The following is a 19,858-nucleotide window of genomic DNA, read 5'->3' on the forward strand; positions in this document are numbered from 1 at the left end:
GCCCAGAACCTCTTAAGAGTTTTCTACAAGCTCTTTGGCTGAACAGCTTGTAGAAAACATGTTTTTTAAGGTTCTGCTGATGAGGAACTCAGGTGAGATCTCCAGAGGAGCCTTTTAAAACTTTTTTAAAAAAGAGTTTAAAGGCTCTGCCGATCTCAGCTGAGCAGCGGGATCCTCAAAGGCTTTTTTTTACTTTTAAAGGAATGTTTTTGGCTGAAGAAAAACTGCTTTTAAAAGTTAAAAAAAACCTCTGCTGATAGTACGGCTCAGCAGAGGCGGGGTGGGTGGGGCCAGGGATGTTTGCCACTGGTTCTCCGAACCAGCGGCCGCCATCGCTACCGCATCGGGCAAGCCGGTCCGAACTGGGAGCATTTCACCCCTGGTTCTATCCCAAGATTCCTATCCCAAGACTCAATCTTCTACCCCATTCACAGATATTCAAATTATATATAAAGCCAGTGATCATTTGATATAAGCAGGCAGAAAAAATTCTGAAGAGCTGAAAGAGTATTGAAGTTGAAGCAGAGGCTTCAAAGGTTCTGCAGTAAATCTAAATAGCTGAGTGAAAACTATTTAGAAATTAAACTGCACTGAGCACAGTGATACATTCAGGTAGGTCACTGCAATGTGAGTGGTCAACAACACTTCACAAGTTCAATATATTGTGGCCCTAAGCAGATTATTTTTCCAGTATCTTTGGAGAAGAATGTAGTTTCTGAACCATAGGGCAGTGTTTCTCATCCTTTAAGTTTGCTGACTGGAGAATTCTGGGACTTGAAGTCTACGCATTTTAAAGTCATCAAGGCTGAGCAACACTACCATACAGAGTGGCATGTTGCCATTGCAGATGAATGGAAGGGTTTATGTGAGAGACAAACAATACTGATCAACCCACTGTCTAAGTCAGGGGTGTGAAACTCAAGGCCTGCGGGTCGGATCAGTACCATAGGGTGTGTTGTGTCTTGTCCGCTCTCACCGCAGCCGGGGTCTGCTTATCTGCTCCCGAACACGGAGGAATGTATGCCTCCCGGCCCCAGTTCTGGCTCCATGCCCAGACAAGCTGCAGAGGAGGGGGACCTCCCGGTCCCAGTCCTGGCTCCATGCCCAAGCAGGCTGCAGAGGAGGGAGCATCCCCCGGCCCCAGCCCTGGCTCCATGCCCAGGCAAACGGAGCAGCTAGACCCCTCCCCCTCCTCCACAGCATGTGAGCCTGAGGAAAGTTTACTTCCAACAACAGCTGATTGGAGTGACCCTCGCATCAGAAGATTGGATAGGTGGAGGCAACAGAAGGAAGGGAGGGGCAGGCCTTAATGAGTGCAGAGTCATGGAGCCACACCCCATGGCCTATATAAAGGATCTGCTTTCTGGCAGTCTCTGAGTCAGGCAAAGTCGAACTTATCTTGCTGAAGTCACTTACTGGTCTCCTGCCTGCTCTGAGGACTTTGCTAGGACTTTGGGCAGAGCTGCAGAGGCAAGCCTGATTCGGATTTCCCTGACCCGGCCGTCAGCGGAGGAGTGGGACACGGCAGGGTGCTTAGATCTAGCCATCCTGGAAGCAATGAAGAACTGGCCCATGGTGCCTCTGCCAGTGAAAATGGAGCTCCGTGTACAGCCCTCCCGAGCTCTGTTTTTGGTGGTAGAGGGTTGCAGGAGGCCATTGCAACTGAAAACGGAGCTCAGGAGCACGTTCTCTCTGGCAGAGTGCTTGGGCCACAGGTGCCCCTGACATGAGTAATGTCAGGCTAGCCATGCTCACCCTGGCCATACCCATCCCATCCCCCCCCCCAAGGTCAAACACAACCCTGATGCAGCCCTCAATGAAATCGAGTTTGACACCCCTGGTCTAAGTTATCTTAGTTTCTTTTTACAGTTTGTTGATTGAAGTTGGTTGGTCCTGGCATCTATTAACTAAATACACTTTCAAAGGGGAGGAGAGTTTCCTGCCGGGGAGTCTTCCAATTCCCATGTATGTATGGGAATGTAAGGAAGGCCCCTGGCCAATAACAAGACCAATACCTACTGTGATTTTAGTTAATTGAATTTTAATGTCTCGGTTCTACTCTTCTATATAACTCAAACCTTTGAGGGACAAGGAGTGCAGAATTATAATTTAACACTCAAAGCTTTGCCAAAGGTTTTGGTTTCCTGAATCACAATCTGATGAGTAAGGCAAGGCTCCCTGGAAACAAAATCACTTAACTGTTTCTTGGTCATCAGCAGTGTAACAGGGTACTTCCCCATCTATTTAAAAAAAATACCCTCCACAGCCACCAAAAAAACCAGAACCCACTTTTTCATAGAGTGCAAATTCCATCTGTAAGATTCAGTGACATCATTGTGTTCAAGGTCTGGCTATGGCATTGATAGGTCACCATGGATCCATGTTGTGAAATGGCACATTGATCAGAATGAGGGTAACCAATGATGGACAAGAGAAAAATACCAGTCAGACAAAAAACACTAAGCTATTCCCGTCTTTGTGTGAGACATCCTATATATTATATGAAACCTGCCTTTCACTAATTCTACTAGGCCTCTATTCAGAAGTTGCTAAATCTCTGTGGATCCTGCTGCATTCCCTGCACATTTCCAGTAGCAGCATAAGCAGTATAAGCTCCAAATAAATCTGTGGACTGTATGGCAGCTAAGATTACAACAGTCTTGGTTTTTGTGTGCCTGGGTGCATGTCCACTATTGCACTGATTTCCACTAGCAACTGCAGAGTCATCTGTTGCTGTGTGTTTTACCCTAGACAATAGCTATTTTATAGCAACAAAAGAGCTTGAAGCAAAGCATGAATTAATGGAGCGTGGGAATCTGAGGTTCCTGCAGAGGCTAGGAACTCTTCCGCCAGAGACCAGCAAAAGAACGACAAATGCCATAAGCATATTTTAGAATCTGAGTAAATAGTTGCAGTTTGTCCCACTGCCAACTAGCAGGCACATGCAAAAACAGCAGCACTAAGGCTCAAGTGTCTCAGGCAAAGAAAAACTGTCTGAAGGGAATTCACAGAACATCCAGCATTTAATTTTCCATTGGGATCCTGGGGGCAAAAGCCGTCAAAGAAAAGAATGAAATTAGAGCAGTCAAGAGACGCATGAGAAAGATCAAGGAAATCCTTTGACAATTGGATCAAGCTTCATTGAGAGGAACTCCACTGGCCTGGATAGGTGGCAGAGTAGACAGCTGAATCAACATCTTCTTTGCAGTCCTTGGAATTTATCACAATACAGGGTAAAAAGATTTTTTTAAAAAATCATTCTAATATGGGAGATTGGGAGGGGGAAACATGCTTTATAGTGCAATTTTGCTTCCCAATCTCACTGTAAGGGATTGGAATTGGTCTCTGCAATGAAAGAATGAAGTGATTTAGTTCAGGCAAAATAGTCAGCAACCCTTTGATGACAACATACAATCCTTGGGAAACTCTTCAGAACCTGCCTTTAGTAGCTGGATAGAGATAAAAAAAGACAGCAAAAATTGTGGGTAAATTTCAATGTGTATATGATGGTCCATAGAGGAGAACATATAAAAATGAAAGTCTAGCTTTTCCTCTAGCTACTTGAATAGAATAGAATAGAATAGAATAGAATAGAATAGAATAGAATAGAATAGAATAGAATAGAATTTTTTATTGGCCAAGTGTGATTGGACACACAAGGAATTTGTCTTGGTGCATATGCTCTCAGTGTGCATAAAGGAAAAGATACGTTCATCAAGGTACAACATTTACAACACAATTGATGGTCAATATATCAATATATTTGATGACATTTATGTTGCTACAAGGGATTCACAAGACAAGGGAAGTCTTTTGACACAAGGGGGTTGCAATCAGGAGCTTGTCCCCATAGCTCTTTCACAGAAGGACAAGAGTGAAGGGTCCTGGAATCCCTGGGATAGCCAAGCATGGTGCACTGGTGTTTCTGATAGATGAAAGGAAACGGATACTATATTGTGTCTTAGGATGTAGACAACCTAAAAAAAAGTAGATCAAAGATATACAAAAGAAAAGTGAGATGCATTTGGAGTAGGGATGGGATTGAAAAATTTTAGCAACTGGTTCTCTGCCCAGGTGCTGGGTGGGTGTGACCATGGGGGCATGCCTACTACGCTTTCTGCATGAGGGAAGGTGTTTTTTTTCCCTCCTCAGTCTCTGGAGGCTTTCCTAGAGTCCCCAGGAGAGTGAAAATGGCCCCCTCTGGGCTCCAGAGGCCCTTCAGAGCCTGGAAATGGGCCTGTTTCTGGACTTCCGGAAAGCCCATTTTTCACCCTCCCAGAGTGGCCCTGCACTTACCTCACATCCAAAATGGGCCACATGGAGACTCCTGCGAGGGGCAGGGCAGGTGGGTGGGCCCAGCCAGTCCTTGCAACTACCAGTTTTGCCAATCAGATGTAAAATTAGCATCTGGTTTGCCTAAACTGGTTGAACCGAACTGGCTGAATCCCACCCTTGATTTGGAGGACCAGAAGCAAGGACTATGCTGGGAATAATATGAAGAATTGGAATCACAAACTGGTTTACAGATCTAAAATTTTGAACAAAATGGAAAAGATACGTGTCTTATTGAACCACCATTCTGGACTTTGGAACCAGCAGAGTGCATGTCCTGGTGTGTCAGAAAGCAGGTACTAAAATTCTTTGAATGAAATAGGAGGCTGTTAGAGGGGCCATCCTCCCCCTGTTTTTCTGAGAAATTGGATACAGGTAGTCCTTATTTAACATTCACACATTCAGTGACTATTTGAAGTTATGAGCAGTGGTGGGATTCAAAATTATTTACTACCGGTTCTGTGGGCGGAGATTTAAAAAGGTAAACAGCTCAGTGCTACAAGAAGAAGTGCCAGCATGGATGGGAGGGGCAAGGGGCGTGGCCAAGTGTGCAGTGCAGTGCTATCGATTCAGGTGAGCCAAACAGGACCAGCTGAATCCCACCACTGGTTATGAGTGTGGGGTACTCATAGCAGATCCTTGTGGTTGAGGCTCTTGCAGCATCTCCATGATCACGCAATTGCAATTTTGCGTGCTTAGTGATTGGCTTGCAATTCTGACATCACAATATCCCTTGGTCACATGATCACTATTTGCAACCATTACTGCTGGCTTCTGACAAGCAAAGTCAATGGAGAAGTCTCCAGAAGGTTGCAAATAATGATCGCGGGACATGCGATTATGTGGGATTTGCCTAAGAAGGACAACTGTAACTACCGGAAATGGCATTGTAAGTCAGCGCAATCACATGATGACTAACCTTATGACTGATGCAATACTGATTGAAAGCTTCCAGTCCCAATTATTGTTAGTAAGCAAGGACTATTTTGGAAAATTGAAGGAGTTTTTCCAGAGGTTCTTTAATTTTGACCAGGACCCACCCCTGCAGAAGATCCTCCTCATGAGAGGCAGTCATCCACAAAGACTGGCAAAAACTTCCAGGCTGCCAAATAGCTAATCTTTGGTGAAACACAATTTCACTGAAGCACAGATTGCTCAGTGCACTATAAGAGGCAGCAAGATTACCCTTAAAAAAAGACGCAAAGATGCAACGTCTCTAATTTGTAAATTATATTTTTAAATTACAATATACAAATCCATATCCATACACAATATATATTGAATCTATGCATTATATTTAATCTAATAATTGATTTGATTATGGTAAAATTAGTCAGGATGGCAAGAATGAAAAATGCAAGTAGCTGATTGAATTAAAGTAGCCTTTAAGAACAGTCACTGTTGGAATGTTACTTTTTCTGGGTGTAAAACAGTGGTGAAATCCAATTTTTTTTACTACCGATTCAGTGGGCATGGCTTGGTAAGCATGGTGTTGCTTGGTGGGTGTAGCTTGGTGAGCATGGAAGAGGAAGGATACTGCAAAATCCCTATTCCTTCCCCACTCCTGGGGGAAGGATATTGCAAAATCTTCATTCCCACCCCACTCTGGGGCTAGCCAGAGCTGGTATTTGCCAGTTCTCTGAAGTACTCAAAATTTCTGCTACCAATTCTCCAGATCCTGTCAGAACCGCCTGTATTTCACCCCTGTTGTAAGAGTATCTTCTAATGTCTTTGCTTCACTTGTCACACATTTAATGTTATTATCAACATTTCTTTGTGCCTAAATGTTTTCTGACTGGGATAGCAGCTTACAGTATTTCCCTGGGGAAGTATTTTGGGGAGGGGAGATGTATTCTTCTATGTTAATGCTATTTTCCTACTGGATAGCTATCAGGATTTGATGGACATTGACCATATTCAGGATCATTTGGAGACCCATGGACATTTATTTTCTTTTATTTATTTGTCAAGCATATATAAGATAACAGGTAAAAGTATAAGCATAATTTGAATACATGAAAAGAGTAAGTAAAAAGGAATATTAGGACAGGGACGGTAGGCACGCTGATGCACTTATGCATGCCCCTTACAGACCTCTTAGGAATGGGGTGAGATCAACAGTAGACAGTTTAAGGTTAAAATTTTGGGGGTTTGGGGAAGAAACCACAGAGTCAGGTAGTGGATTCCAGGCATTGACCACTCTGTTACTGAAGTCATATTTTCTGCAATCGAGTTTGGAGTGGTTTACCTTGAGTTTGTATCAATTATTTACTTGTGTATTGTTGTGTATGTTGTGTAGCATTGCCCATCTTAGCCTTAGTTACTGATCTCAGCTGATTATGCCTTTCCCTTTTCGCCCCTCTGCTCTGTCACTAACACTTTATTTCCCTTTTCTCAGTCCCTTTTGGAAACCCATGATTCTGTTGCCTCTAAGAGTTACGAGACTCCACCACCCAGTCCCGTTCTGGACCCCATGTTCAACAACCAGCCAGTTCCACCAGATGCTGTACGCATGGTGGGAATTCGTAAGACTGCTGGAGAACACCTGGTGAGCAAATAACTTCTACAGGCTGAATTTTACACCAATGGTTGGTTTTTGTATAGTATCAGAATAAATTATGTGCAAAAACATAGAACAAAATTGTTGCCCCAAGGAGCTTACTGTCTAATATTTGATAGCATGCAGAAACCTATCAGATACCTGAAGAAAGTATTACAAAAAAAAAAAAAGGTGGGGTTGATATGTTATGAGAATGAAAATTCATCTTTTGTTAATGAGTTCTGAATCTAATTGTTTAGAAATAAATTGAATTATTTCCCCCTTTCTTTGTTTTCCCAAATCATCAGACAGTGCAGTCCATTCCTGAGCCAATATAAATTGATACAAATTGCTACCCAGGTATCCAGGTACATAATATGAGAGGAAAATGTAGAGAGGAAATGAAAGATCAGAGGGTGTGAAGAATCCTTAAATTTTTAAAATATCTGGCTTTCTGTTAATTTTTTAAATTTCTATTTCTAATTTTGCTGTCATCTTAACACTGTTTTTAAATTGTTTCTGTACTATTTGTATTTAGTTTTACTTACGTAGTACATTTTAAATGAACATATACTTCCCATAGAATTCCTGGCTGTGTTTACCACAGACCAGCTGATGCCTCTAATTTCTTTTTTTTTTCAGAGCAAAATTTTTTATTTTCCATAATAACTCCCACAATTTGACCAGTGTACAATACAATCACTTATCCAACAATCGATCCTATACTCAAATTATACTCAATCAGGGCTGCTCGACCGCCACTCCCTCCCTTAATCCTTTCTACCCTTCTCATCCTTCTTCGACTTTCCCCACCATCCTTCTCCTCGCTTTCCTACTTCCCCACCTCTTTCCCACTTCTCACTACCATCCTTTCTAACCCTCTATCTTCTCCTTCTTCTTCTCCTCCTATCCTTTCTTCTCCCTCCCTTCTTTCCTACCTACCTACCTGCCTACCTACTTTCTTCCTTCTTTACGCCTCTTTCCTTACCCTTTCCCTTCGGGAGTGGTTACCGAGCTGTCCCGACTCTACACCATTCCAACTTGTTTAATTCTACCATTATTCCTGTACAATGGCAATCAATCAATTTATAATCTTCCCCTCCCCCCCCCCCGCCATTTCCCTCCTGATGCCTCTAACTTCTATTGCTGTGAAAGTGCTTTGCAAAATTCACTTTTATGAAATCCTGTATAGCAGGGTTCCCAATCCCCAGTCCATGGACCAGCACAGAGTGTCAGAAACCAGGCTGTGTAAACAAGCAGAGCCCCATCCGCAATATGCAGGCAGCATGTGAAACCATGTCCTTTCCAGTCCACAGAAAAATCTATCTCCATGGATCCGGTCCCTGGTGCTCCAAAGATTGGGGGCTGCTGCCCTATAGCATATTAAAATTTTAGTTATGTAGTAGAATATATTAACCATAGCTTCCTATTCAAGATGTGTTGGCTATCTGTCAATATTTTATTGTTTTTTTTAAAATTATCACAATCTTATATTCTTTATAGATGTTGTAACATATACTTGAAAAAATAATAAAAAAGGAAAATTCACCTTTAAAGGAAAAAAACAATGAAGCTTGGAGAAGCTTAGGGCATCTATATATTCTTCTTAGTCAGTCTCAAACTGTCACCCTTCCCAATACATCAAATTGACTGCATTTTGCAATTCATGAGGGGGGTACCTAAGGTATGAGTAATAGATGATCTTGATAACAGAACAGAATAGGAGAAACATTATATAAATATTAAAAAGGTAAAGAATCTTGACTCTCCCACTAAGTCCTGCTGTGCTATCTCATTGCAGAAGGGTGGGTGGGTGTTCCAGGAGGGGATAAATAAGCAAACAAAGCAATGGATCATTGAGCATGTCCTACCCAAATTCTCAAGGCATGAATGATCAGGTTCAAATTAACCTACCATCAACACAATATGCAAAACCTAGCTCCCTAGGGAAGGGTCTCATGTTGAGAAGTGGAAGGAAAGAGAAGAGAAGGACTAGTAGCAAGGTTGGTGGACTTAGTTACAGTAGTGATAGGTGCACCATTGAAAGATCTGAATGACCAGGCTGGGGACAGATGTTTGTGAAGAAGATCTATGTTCTAAGAGGTGCCCATGACCTGATGGCATGTAAAAATCATCATCATCAAAGACTTTTGAATTAAAGTCAATTTCCCAGAGACTACATGGCCTATCCATCTTATTTTCTTAAAAACAACAGGAAACTGATATGTCATTCCTTCATTCAAGAGTTAGGATTTTTTTTAAAAAACTCCCTAGCCTAGCCTATAGCCTAACCAGGTTTGACTTTAGCTTAGAGTCATTTTTTCAGATCATCCAAGCTTAGCTGTATGACCTTGTGTTTGCATTTGTTTCTCTCGTCCCAGGGTGTGACTTTCCGTGTGGAGCGTGGTGAGCTGGTTATTGCACGTATCCTACATGGTGGCATGATTGATCAACAGGGGTTGCTGCATGTGGGTGATATTATCAAGGAGGTGAATGGGCAAGAGGTGGGCAGTGACCCACGAGCTCTCCAAGAAGTGCTAAAAAACGCAAGTGGGAGTGTGGTACTCAAGATCCTGCCCAGTTATCAGGAGCCACATCCACCACGCCAGGTAGGAGAACTCATCCCACCTCCTAAGTGTGATTTTGCTAGTTGTGATCATTCCTAATTACAGTAAAATACGGAACATATCTTTGATATTTTAAAATTATTTTATACATCTAGAAAAGCAAAAACGAAATATGTGAACCCATATTTTTTTTTTATTTGCATTTATGTCCCGCCCTTCTCCAAAGATTCAGGGCGGCTTACACTATGTCAAGCAATAGTCTTCATCCATTTGTATATTATATACAAAGTCAACTTATTGCCCCCAACAATCTGGGTCCTCATTTTACCTACCTTATAAAGGATGGAAGGCTGAGTCAACCTTGGGCCTGGTGGGACTAGAACCTGCAGTAATTGCAAGCAGCTGCTGTTAATAACAGACTGCATTAGTCTGTTGAGCCACCAGAGGCCTCTTTTATATAAAATAAAAGGAGACATTAAAGACATATTATAATAAAAACAAAGAAAATGCTAATTCAGTTTTGACATTACTAATTATGTTTATTTAAAAAGTGCTACAACTCATCTTTAAAACAAATCTTGATTGCATAAAATTATATTGTCCAACTGACATTCTGAAAAGAGGTCATTCAAAAAGTGAAAGTTGACATTGTTATCAAGCCAACCTTTGGTATCCATTACACATACGTCTTTCCAGGAACATGTGATACATTTTCACAACTGTTCAAGCATGGTTAATTCAAATTTCTTAATAAATAGACAAATTGCATTTTTAAAAAAATATAATTTAGCCACACAGCTTAAATAAAGTTTCTTCAAAGAATTTGGTTTCCCATACAATGAATAATCAACCAATAAGAAAAAAAAAAAAACCCCAAGGAATAACTCCAAAGCAGAGTTTGACAGTGTTTTTTTAAAAAATTAATTGATCCAGTGATCTGACGTATAATTACAGGTAGTCCTCGCCTTACAACCATTCGTTTAGTGAACATTCAAAGTTACAATAGCACTGAAAAAAGTGATGTATGATGGTTTTTCACACTTACGACCATTGCAGCATCCTCATGGTCATGTGATCAAAATTCAGATGTTTGGCAACTGGTTCATATTTATGACGGTTGCAGCGTCCCAGGATCATGTGATCACTTTCTGTGACCTTCTGACAATCCAAGTCAATGGGGAAGCCAGGTTCACTTAACAACCATGTTAGTAACTTAACAACGGCAGTGATTCATTTAACAACTGTGGCAAGAAAGGTTGTAAAATGGGGCAAAACTCACTTAACTGTCTTTCCTAACATCATAAATTTTGAGTTTAGCTGTGGTCATAAGTCAAAGACTACCGGTAATTAATCTTGTGCTAAGATTATAAGAAGTGCAATTGTCTCTTAAAACCTGAGATCACTGATTTTGTAGCATAGGAAACTCCAGTTCTCTATTCTAAATGTCTTGTACATTATTCATATCTATGTCATACATTTAAATGTGTTGATTAAAAAGGTTCCTGATTTATCTTCTGAGGAAAAAAAATGCTCTCCAGTACATCCAAGTTCACAGGAATTTCTAAGGAAGCCAGTATTAAGAATATTAAGAAGCCAAACTTTAAGAGTTGTAAACCTAATCTTACGTAGCTTCTTCTCCAGAAACACTAAACTACTAACCAGAACTTATAAAACATTTGCTAGACCAATTCTTGAATACAGCTCGCCTGTCTGGAACTCATACCACATTTCAGACATCAATACAATTGAAAGTGTCCAGAAATATTTTACAAGAAGAGTTCTCCACTCCTCTGAATACAACAAAATACCTTATGCCACCAGACTTGAAATCTTGGGTTTAGAAAACTTAGAACTCTGCCGCCTTCGACAGGACCTGTGTTTAACCCATAGAATCATCTATTGTAATGTCCTTTCTGTTGAAGACTACTTCAGCTTTAGTCACAACAATACAAGAGCAAACAATAGATTTAAACTTATTGTTAACCGCTTCAATCTTGATTGCAGAAAATATGACTTCTGTAACAGAGTTATTAATACTTGGAACACACTACCTGACTCTGTGGTCTCTTCTCAAAATCCCCAAAGTTTTAACCAAAAACTGTCTACTATTGACCTCACCCTATTCCTAAGAGGTCTGTAAGGGTCGTGCATAAGAGCATAAACATGCCAACCGTTCCTGTCCTATTGTTTCCTTTCATTATATCCAATTAATATAGTTATTACATACATGTGCTCATATATATGCTTATATATTATATAGTTATTTTCATGCTTATGCTTATATATACTGTTGTGACAAAAATAAATAAATAAATAAATATTTGAGCTCAAGAATGTAACACATTTTTCAGCTGATTGAACTGCTGTTCAGTTATCTCTGAATTGTCAAAACTTGTTAAATAGTGATTGGAAGGAGTAATTCAACTTTTTTCCCCCATTTGATTCACTAAATTAGAAACCTGATGCCCTTCAAGTGTGTTTATAAATGTTTCCTAGCAATTTTAAATTAAAAAAGTAAAATTAAAAAGTACATCAATATAAATGGAGGTGGAACAAGAGAACGTTGCTTCTTTCAGGGTTGGCATGGAGCGTAAGACTTAAAATGAGCTTAATCAGGAACAGAAAATGCCAAAGACTCCATAACACCTTCATATAGAATTTGAATGGGATTATGGGCAAAAACAAATGGAAGTGAAATATCAGAAATCAACATGTTTGTTTATCCTAATTGAAGCTAAATGCTGTCATTCTTCATTCCTGACAGGTTTTTGCTTAGGGAAAAGAAACACATCTGGGGACTTAGCCTGTCCTCCCTACCCCTGTTTTCCTTTAGCCAAGATATTTTTCACTCTCTTCCACCACATGGAGCTTTCCTTATGTCATGTGGAGAGATTTAAACGATATTGTTTGGGATGAGTTTGACCCTGTGGCTCCCGAGGACATGGACAGGTTGTTGGGTAGGCTGAATGCCACCACGTGTTTACTGGACCCGTGCCCCTCCTGGCTGGTGCTGGCCACTCGGGAGGTGACACGAGGCTGGCTCCAGGCGATTACGATCGCTTCTTTGGTGGAGGGTGTCTTCCCGGCCGCCTTGAAAGAGGCGGTGGTGAGGCCCCTCCTTAAGAAGCCTTCCCTGGACCCGGCTGTTTTAGGTAATTATCGTCCGGTCTCCAACCCGCCGCGAAGGTTGTAGAGAGTATGGTGGCATATCAGTTTCCTTACACCTGGATGAAACTGTCTATCTAGACCTGCTCCAGTCCGGTTTCCGCCCGGTTACAGCACGGAGACGGCTTTGGTCGCGTTGGTGGATGATCTCTGGAGGCCAGGGATAGGGGTTGTTCCTCTGCCCTGGTCCTATTAGACCTCTCAGCGGCTTCGATACCATCGACCATGGTATCCTGCTGCGCCGGTTGGAGGGATTGGGAGTGGAGGCACCGCTTATCGGTGGTTCTCCTCCTATCTCCGACCGGTCGCAGTCGGTGTTGACAGGGGCAGAGGTCGGCCCCGAGGCGCCTCACCTGTGGGTGCCGCAGGGTCGATCCTCTCGCCTACTGTTTAACATCTACATGAAGCCGCTGGGTGAGATCATCAGTGGTTTCGGTGTGAAGTACCAGCTGTATGCGGATGACACCCAGCTGTACTTTTCACACCGGACCACCCCAACGGTTATCAAGTGCTGTCCCGGTGTCTGGAGGCCGACGGGTCTGGATGGGGAGAAACAGGCTCAAGCTCAATCCCGCCAAGACAGAGTGGCTGTGGATGCCGGCATCCCGGTACAGTCAGCTAAATCAGCGGCTGACCATCGGTGGCGAGTCAGTGGCCCCGATGGAGAGGGTTCGCAACAGGCGTCCTCCTGGATGAGCGGCTGTCTCTAGAAGATCATTTGACGGCCGCTCCAGGAGAGCGTTCTACCAGGTTCGCCTGGTACGCCAGTTGCGCCTTTCTGGACCGGGATGCCTATGCACGGTCACCACGCACTCGTGACGTCTCGCCTGGATTACTGCAATGCTCTCTACATGGGGCTCCCTTGAAGGGCATCCGGAGGCTGCAGTTAGTCCAGAATGCGGCTGCGGGTGATAGATGGAGCCCTCGTGGCTCCCGTATAACACCCATCCTGCGCAGACTGCACTGGCTGCCTGTGGCCTTCCGGTGCGCTTCAAGGTTTTGGTGACCACCTTTAAAGCGCCCATGGCATAGGGCCGGGTTATCACGGGACCGCCTGCTGCTACGAATACCTCTCACCGACCCGTGCGCTCTCACAGAGAGGGACTCCTCAGGGTGCCGTCAGCGAGGCAATGTCGTCTGGCGGCGCCCAGGAAGGGCCTTCTCTGTGGGGCTCCCACCCTCTGGAATGAACTGCCCCAGGACTTGACAGCTTTCGGACCTTGGACCTTCCGCATGAGCTTAAAACATATCTATTTAATTGCGCAGGACTGAGTTAGATTTTAGTTTGTGGGTTTTATCTTGGGTTTTAATTTTTATATTTTTAATTAAGGCTTTTGAATAAGTTTTTTAATTGTTTTTAGAATTGTATTTATTGTATTTTTTGTTTTTTAAATGCCTGTAAACCGCCCTGAGTCCTTTGGGAGATAGGGCGGTATATAAATATAAACAATAAAATAAATAAATAAATAAATAAATAAACACGAATTAATGCATGAGTGCTTTGGGCAAAGTGGTGTAAGAATTTAATAAGCAGATGTCAACTCAGTTATATACGGCCCACTAATGTCATCATGACAATGAAAAACTACAGGTTTCCCACACATTCCTTTGCTAATGTAATCCTAGATGAGCTGAAAACTGCTATGAGCAAATTCCTGCTTAGAAGTGAAAACTTTAAAATCAGCTGTTCTGGTCCTTATTTTCATGTGAACCTCTGAACTGTCTCATAATCCATCAGAGTACTGAAGAATGTGGGGGGGGGGGAACTTACAGTCTCCCCAGGGTACTTGAAAACTGATCAATACTTGTTTGTTTGCCATGTAAGTGGGTATCACTAACTGTGTAAAAGTTAACCTATATTTGTCCAAAAGGGATTACAAATTTCAGAATTCCCCATCAGTATGACCAAAAGAAGTTCCAGTACTTTTTGAAGGAGCAGCTTGAGAAAAATTGGAACAAAGGTTGGACTAGAAAATCAGATTAATACATTGCACCGAGCCAAAGTTAAATAAGAATGGTTTATTTAATAAACTACAACTATTAAAGGTACAAGGTAAATCTATACAAGACCATAAATCAAAACCAGATAAACTACACTATGGCAAGCTCTTGTAAAAACTTATCTTCTTGTCTTCCATTCTCCAATTCTATCCAATCCAAATTTATTAAGTTACCTTTAGTATATTACATGAAACCAGGGGTGGGATTCACTTACCGTATTTTTCAGACTATAAGACGCACCTTACTTTTTGGAAAGGAAAATAAGAAAAAAGCTGATTGGCAGGTGGATTGGCTTCCCAGAATACCCCCAATCAGCTGTTCCCAGAGGTGAATTTTAGCAATAGGTTTAGCTCCTTGGTTGTGAGCTCTGTGCCTTGCTTTTTTTTTTTTTTTGCTTTTTTTTCTGCCTCTGAAACTCAGAAAAAACTTTTTTCTGCCTCTGAAAACCTCTGAAGCTCTGAAACAGATCTTCAGAAAAAAAGCCTCTGAAGCTCTGTTTGGGAGCTTCTTTTCTGAAGCTCTGTTTGGGACTTTTTTCCTAAGCTCCGTTTCTGATGCTTTTTTCAGCCTCTGAAACTTCCGTTTGAGAAGCTAGGCAGGGCTACATTCAGAGTATAAGACGCACCCAGATTTTCACCCTCTTTTTTTGGGGAAAAAAGGTGCATCTTATATTCTGAAAAATGCAGTACCTTCCCTACCAGTTCACAAATGTGAGCATGCTCATGCTCGCTCTGCTTCCACGTGCCTTGTCTGCACATGCACATGGCCTTCTGCACACACACATTTGGTTCGCATTATGTCAGTTCAGGTAGGCGGAGCCTCCCACTGTCACCGCTACCAGTTCTCGCAATCAGGAGAGAACCGGCTGAATCCCACTACCACATGTAACTTGTAAATAAGTGCTATAGAAACCACAACCCATGTTCTTTTCTACTGCCAATTCTACAGGGACATTCATCACCAGCTGATTACTCCTTTTTATTTAAATTGCTGGGGAACTCTGATAATATTTATTTGCATTACTTGTTAGATAACCATGATATCTCTCCAAAAAAGAGCAAAAATTTGCCACATTATTTGTAAGCTTTGCCCGTTAATAGCTAATAGAAGTGATTGATATTAGGAGTTAACTTTGCTTGGGATTTTTTTATGAATATCTTTTTATTAGATAATGACTGAAATCAAGTTTCTGTCTCTCTAGATCAAATGTCCCTAATTTTTTAAGGATCTGGACATGTGCTATGGGCATCACCTAAATTGGTTGGAAGGTGATGGCTTTGAGTTTTTTGCTATGGGAGATATAGTCAATGAGTGAACACCAGCTTACCAGAAAATAAATATGTAATCTTTGCTATCTTTTCACTTTTTCAAATGTACTCTATCAATTTCAGTTTACCGTTATCTTTTGAGAGGCGGGAGACAGATAGGTCAGAAATCACCTACAAGTTTTTTTTTCTAAGCATGATTATTTATTTATTTATTTATTTTGTCACAACAATATATGTAGGAATCATACAAAAGATTATATAGTATATAAACATATATGGGTAAATATAAGGAGGTATAAGCATATATATAGAAAGAAGAAAAGAAAAACAATAGGATAGGAACGGTAGGCACGTTTGTGCGCTTATGCACGCCCCTTATGGTCCTCTTAGGAATGGGGTGAGGTCAATAGTAGAAAGTTTTTGGATAAAGCTTTTAGGATTATGGGAAGAGACCACAGAGTCAGGTAAAGTGTTCCAAGCACTGATGATTCTGTTACAGAAGTCATATTTTCTGTAATCTAGATTAAAGCGGTTGACATTAAGTTTAAATCTATTAGTTGCTCTAGTATTATTGCAATTAAAGCTGAAGTAGTCTTTAACCGGAAGGACATTACAATAGATGATTCTGTGAGTTAAGATTAGGTCTTGTCGAAGGCGACGGAGTTCCAAGTTTTCTAAGCCTAGGATTTCAAGTCTGGTGGGATAGGGTATTCTATTGTTTTCAGAGGAATGGAGAACTCTACTTGTAAAATATTTCTGGACACGTTCAATTGTATTGATGTCAGAGATGTGGTGAGGGTTCCAAACAGGCGAGCTGTATTCTAGAATTATCATGCTGATGAATTTTTTTGAGTTAAAATGGGCCACGGTGTGGCTCAGGCTGTAAGAAGCCTGTTATTAAAACACAGCTGCCTGCAATTACTGCAGGTTCTAGTCCCACCAGGTCCAAGGTTGACTCAGCCTTCCATCCTTTATAAGGTAGGTAAAATGAGGACCCAGATTGTTGGGGGGGCAATAAGTTGACTTTGTAAATATACAAATAGAATGAGACTATTGCCTTACACACTGTAAGCCTCCCTGAGTCTTCGGAGAAGGGCGGGATATAAATGTAAACCAAAAAAAATATTATTGAAGTTTGGATCTTTACTTTGTAACTAGGACCAAATATCTTTTCTTGTATTGAAAAATCTATATACTATTAAAGGTAGTAGGAGGAAAGAATCATATTCATTGGTGTCCTCACATGCCTTATTGAGGACTTCTGTGCTAGCTGCTAATACACTCTTCTTATTTCACATCAGTGAGCCTAACAAATAGATGATAGCTAATTAAGGCACACGGAAATCCAGCTGTAAATGCATTTGTAAGGCTATACTTGTGTGGAGGAAGCTTCTCTAACTATAATTGAGTACAAATACAATTTACTATGGTGGAAGGGTCACTTGTGAATGGGTAATGTATTTAGCTTTGGTGCTTCAACTTTTTTGGGGTGTGTGTGATATAGATGAGATGGATGAAATGGGGTGGTGGTGATAGTATTTGAATTCCAGTTGGAAAGACAACAGTAGAGGAAAAAGGCAGAGAAGAGGTTAAACGTGGCTTCCACCTTCAGTCCAACTTCTGGTATCAATTGCCTTTTTCCTCACTGTGGCCTTCCGTACTTTGCTAACACCAGCAAAATTGTCAAGCTACAGCTGCATGAATTAACTTTTATTAAATTAAAATTAGCTTCACAGTAAAAAAAATGTGTTCTCATTTTCAGCCTCTGCCTTGGGTTTCCCTGCAGTTTATGCTTGGACAGTGACATTAGTCTAATTTCAATGCCTCAGACCATGTACAACTATTTTCAGCCCATGAAAACCCCAGTCTGCATTTTCTTCTCCAATGAACTACAAATCCAGTTCTCTTTTACTATACAGACAGAATTGAATTCTTAATGCTATACATTGTAGAAATGCTGAGGGAAAATCCAGAAGTGGAGATTTGGGGGAAGAGATGAACTGAAATTTCTTTCTACCTTTGTTGTTTAACAAGTATCGACTCTCAGAGTTCCTTCACAAACCCCAGTCTTTGTTCCATCTCTGTAAGCTTTTGTATGTGGAGGAAGGGGAGTGTGAATGAAATGTCCTGTACAGACAGGCTCAGATATGACTGTTTCCCCGGAGACATCAACAATTTTGTGCTGGCCGGAGTGCAAATAAAAGGAGTCTATGATGCAGGAAAAAAATAAATAAAAACCCTACAAGTGCTTTTCATTTGCTGCCTTCCACTGCCAGGATCCATTGTTCAAAGAAGAGACAACTGGCAGAATGGATCCTGTACTGCTCACGCTCTTATTTTGTAGATTTTTTGATTGTATGTAGGCTATGACTTTGATTGTTGGATTGTCGTTTTCAGGTCACAAGAGGGCTGTTGTTAGCAGTGGAGAAAAGTTACATCAAGCCATCTGCATAAGCAATTTGAGCTATTCCAATGTATTCAAATGAAAGTGTAGCTAAGAATACGGCTTACCTTTTTGACTGCATACTTCTTCTGGGGCTGTGTAAGAAAACATGAATTCGAAGAAAAGCAGCACACAAAAAGATGTGGATCAGGATGTATTAGGAAATTATACAGATACTGGTCAGAATAAACTTGTCCCAGAATATATGGTATATAGCTGAGAAAATACAGGCATGAATTACTCTATTCTTCACTGCTATTTCTGATGCTGCTATATTCAGTTGTAAGCAATTTATTAGTAAATTGTGCCAAAGAAAAAGCAACCAGGGACTCTTTTCCTCTCACTTTCATCTTTCAAATAATTTTACTATATTAGCTTTACATTCTGTATTCCTAGCTTTGTGGACTCAGTTGTGCAATATACAGTGAACCTTGATCTTTTCTTCTGATCAAGAAAAACGTAATAGAATTATTTTTTCTGGTGTTTACCTTATTGAGGCCTCTAGAAGAATTATTTCCAAAGTCCACAAGCATTACACTATATCAAGCAAATCAAAGTAATCTGACAATAATACTGGGTCACAGAATGCTTAATGAGCCAGTAATAGTAAAATCTCAATTCCCCAAAGATCTCCATGTTTGTTTGTTTCCTTGTTTGTTTCAAACTTTATAAGTTAGAGTTCAGTGACTCTTGATCAGTTCTTTGATTCTCATTTTCACAATTCTTTTTACCCAACTTATACTACTGGGAGAACTTGCAATTTATACTACTGGAAGAAAAAATTGTGGCCTAGAGGGAGTAAAAAGTTACTAAATTTGTTTATATTTGTTGATAAAAATTGGAAATAGCTTCTTTATATATTCCTTTTTTCTGTTCTTTTTATATTCCAACTTTTTCTCTTTTCCTTGCATTTTTACTTCTTTCTATTCTATTTTCTTTCACTTTGCTTTAGATTTTATTATAAGAAAGTTCTTAATAAAATTTACACACATATATAAAGATACAATTCTTCTCACACAGTTTTCTTTTCCTCCCTCAGGTGTTTGTGAAAGCCCATTTTGACTATGATCCAGTCACTGACAACCTTATTCCTTGCAAGGAAGCTGGTCTGAAATTTGTAGCTGGAGATCTTCTTCAGATTGTCAACCAGGATGATCCCAACTGGTGGCAGGTATAATCAGCCTTATATCTATCAATGAACCATGTGTAATATTGGGACTTAGGTAGAGGTAGAATGGGTAATTGACTGATGTAGAGTGTCTTTAGAATAGAACAGTTTCCCAATTATTCTTCCAGAATCCTCAGCTGTGCCAACATCTCAGAGTTTATGTTTCATCCCTAAACTAGCATACTAATGGAGAGGTTAGTTTGTGTAGCATCTGTACCTGAAATAGGTGAAGAATGGGAACAACACACATTGTTTCAGACAGCAAAATATTTTGAGCCCTTCTTGGTAATTTATAACTGTTTACTAAAAAGCTTAGCACTACAATAATGTTAACAAGCTTCAGTTCAAAGGAGCATAATGGCAGTCTTCTTTCTA

The 19,858-nt window shown here is 40.8% G+C and overlaps 1 protein-coding gene across 5 annotated transcripts in view; it reads left to right on the forward strand.

Annotated features, from left to right (window-relative positions):
- Nucleotides 1-19,858, forward strand: part of MPP2 (MAGUK p55 scaffold protein 2) — a 106,765-nt gene that overhangs the window by 47,189 nt on the left and 39,718 nt on the right. For all 5 annotated transcript variants that reach the window (XM_058181857.1, XM_058181855.1, XM_058181859.1 and 2 more), the window contains 3 exons: nucleotides 6,731-6,880; nucleotides 9,253-9,480; nucleotides 19,355-19,486. In XM_058181857.1, the coding sequence (XP_058037840.1) occupies nucleotides 6,731-6,880; nucleotides 9,253-9,480; nucleotides 19,355-19,486 (510 nt within the window). The remainder of the gene's footprint in view (nucleotides 1-6,730; nucleotides 6,881-9,252; nucleotides 9,481-19,354; nucleotides 19,487-19,858) is intronic.

The sequence above is a fragment of the Ahaetulla prasina genome, chromosome 4, assembly GCF_028640845.1.
Source record: "Ahaetulla prasina isolate Xishuangbanna chromosome 4, ASM2864084v1, whole genome shotgun sequence".
Classification (NCBI taxonomy): domain Eukaryota; kingdom Metazoa; phylum Chordata; class Lepidosauria; order Squamata; family Colubridae; genus Ahaetulla; species Ahaetulla prasina.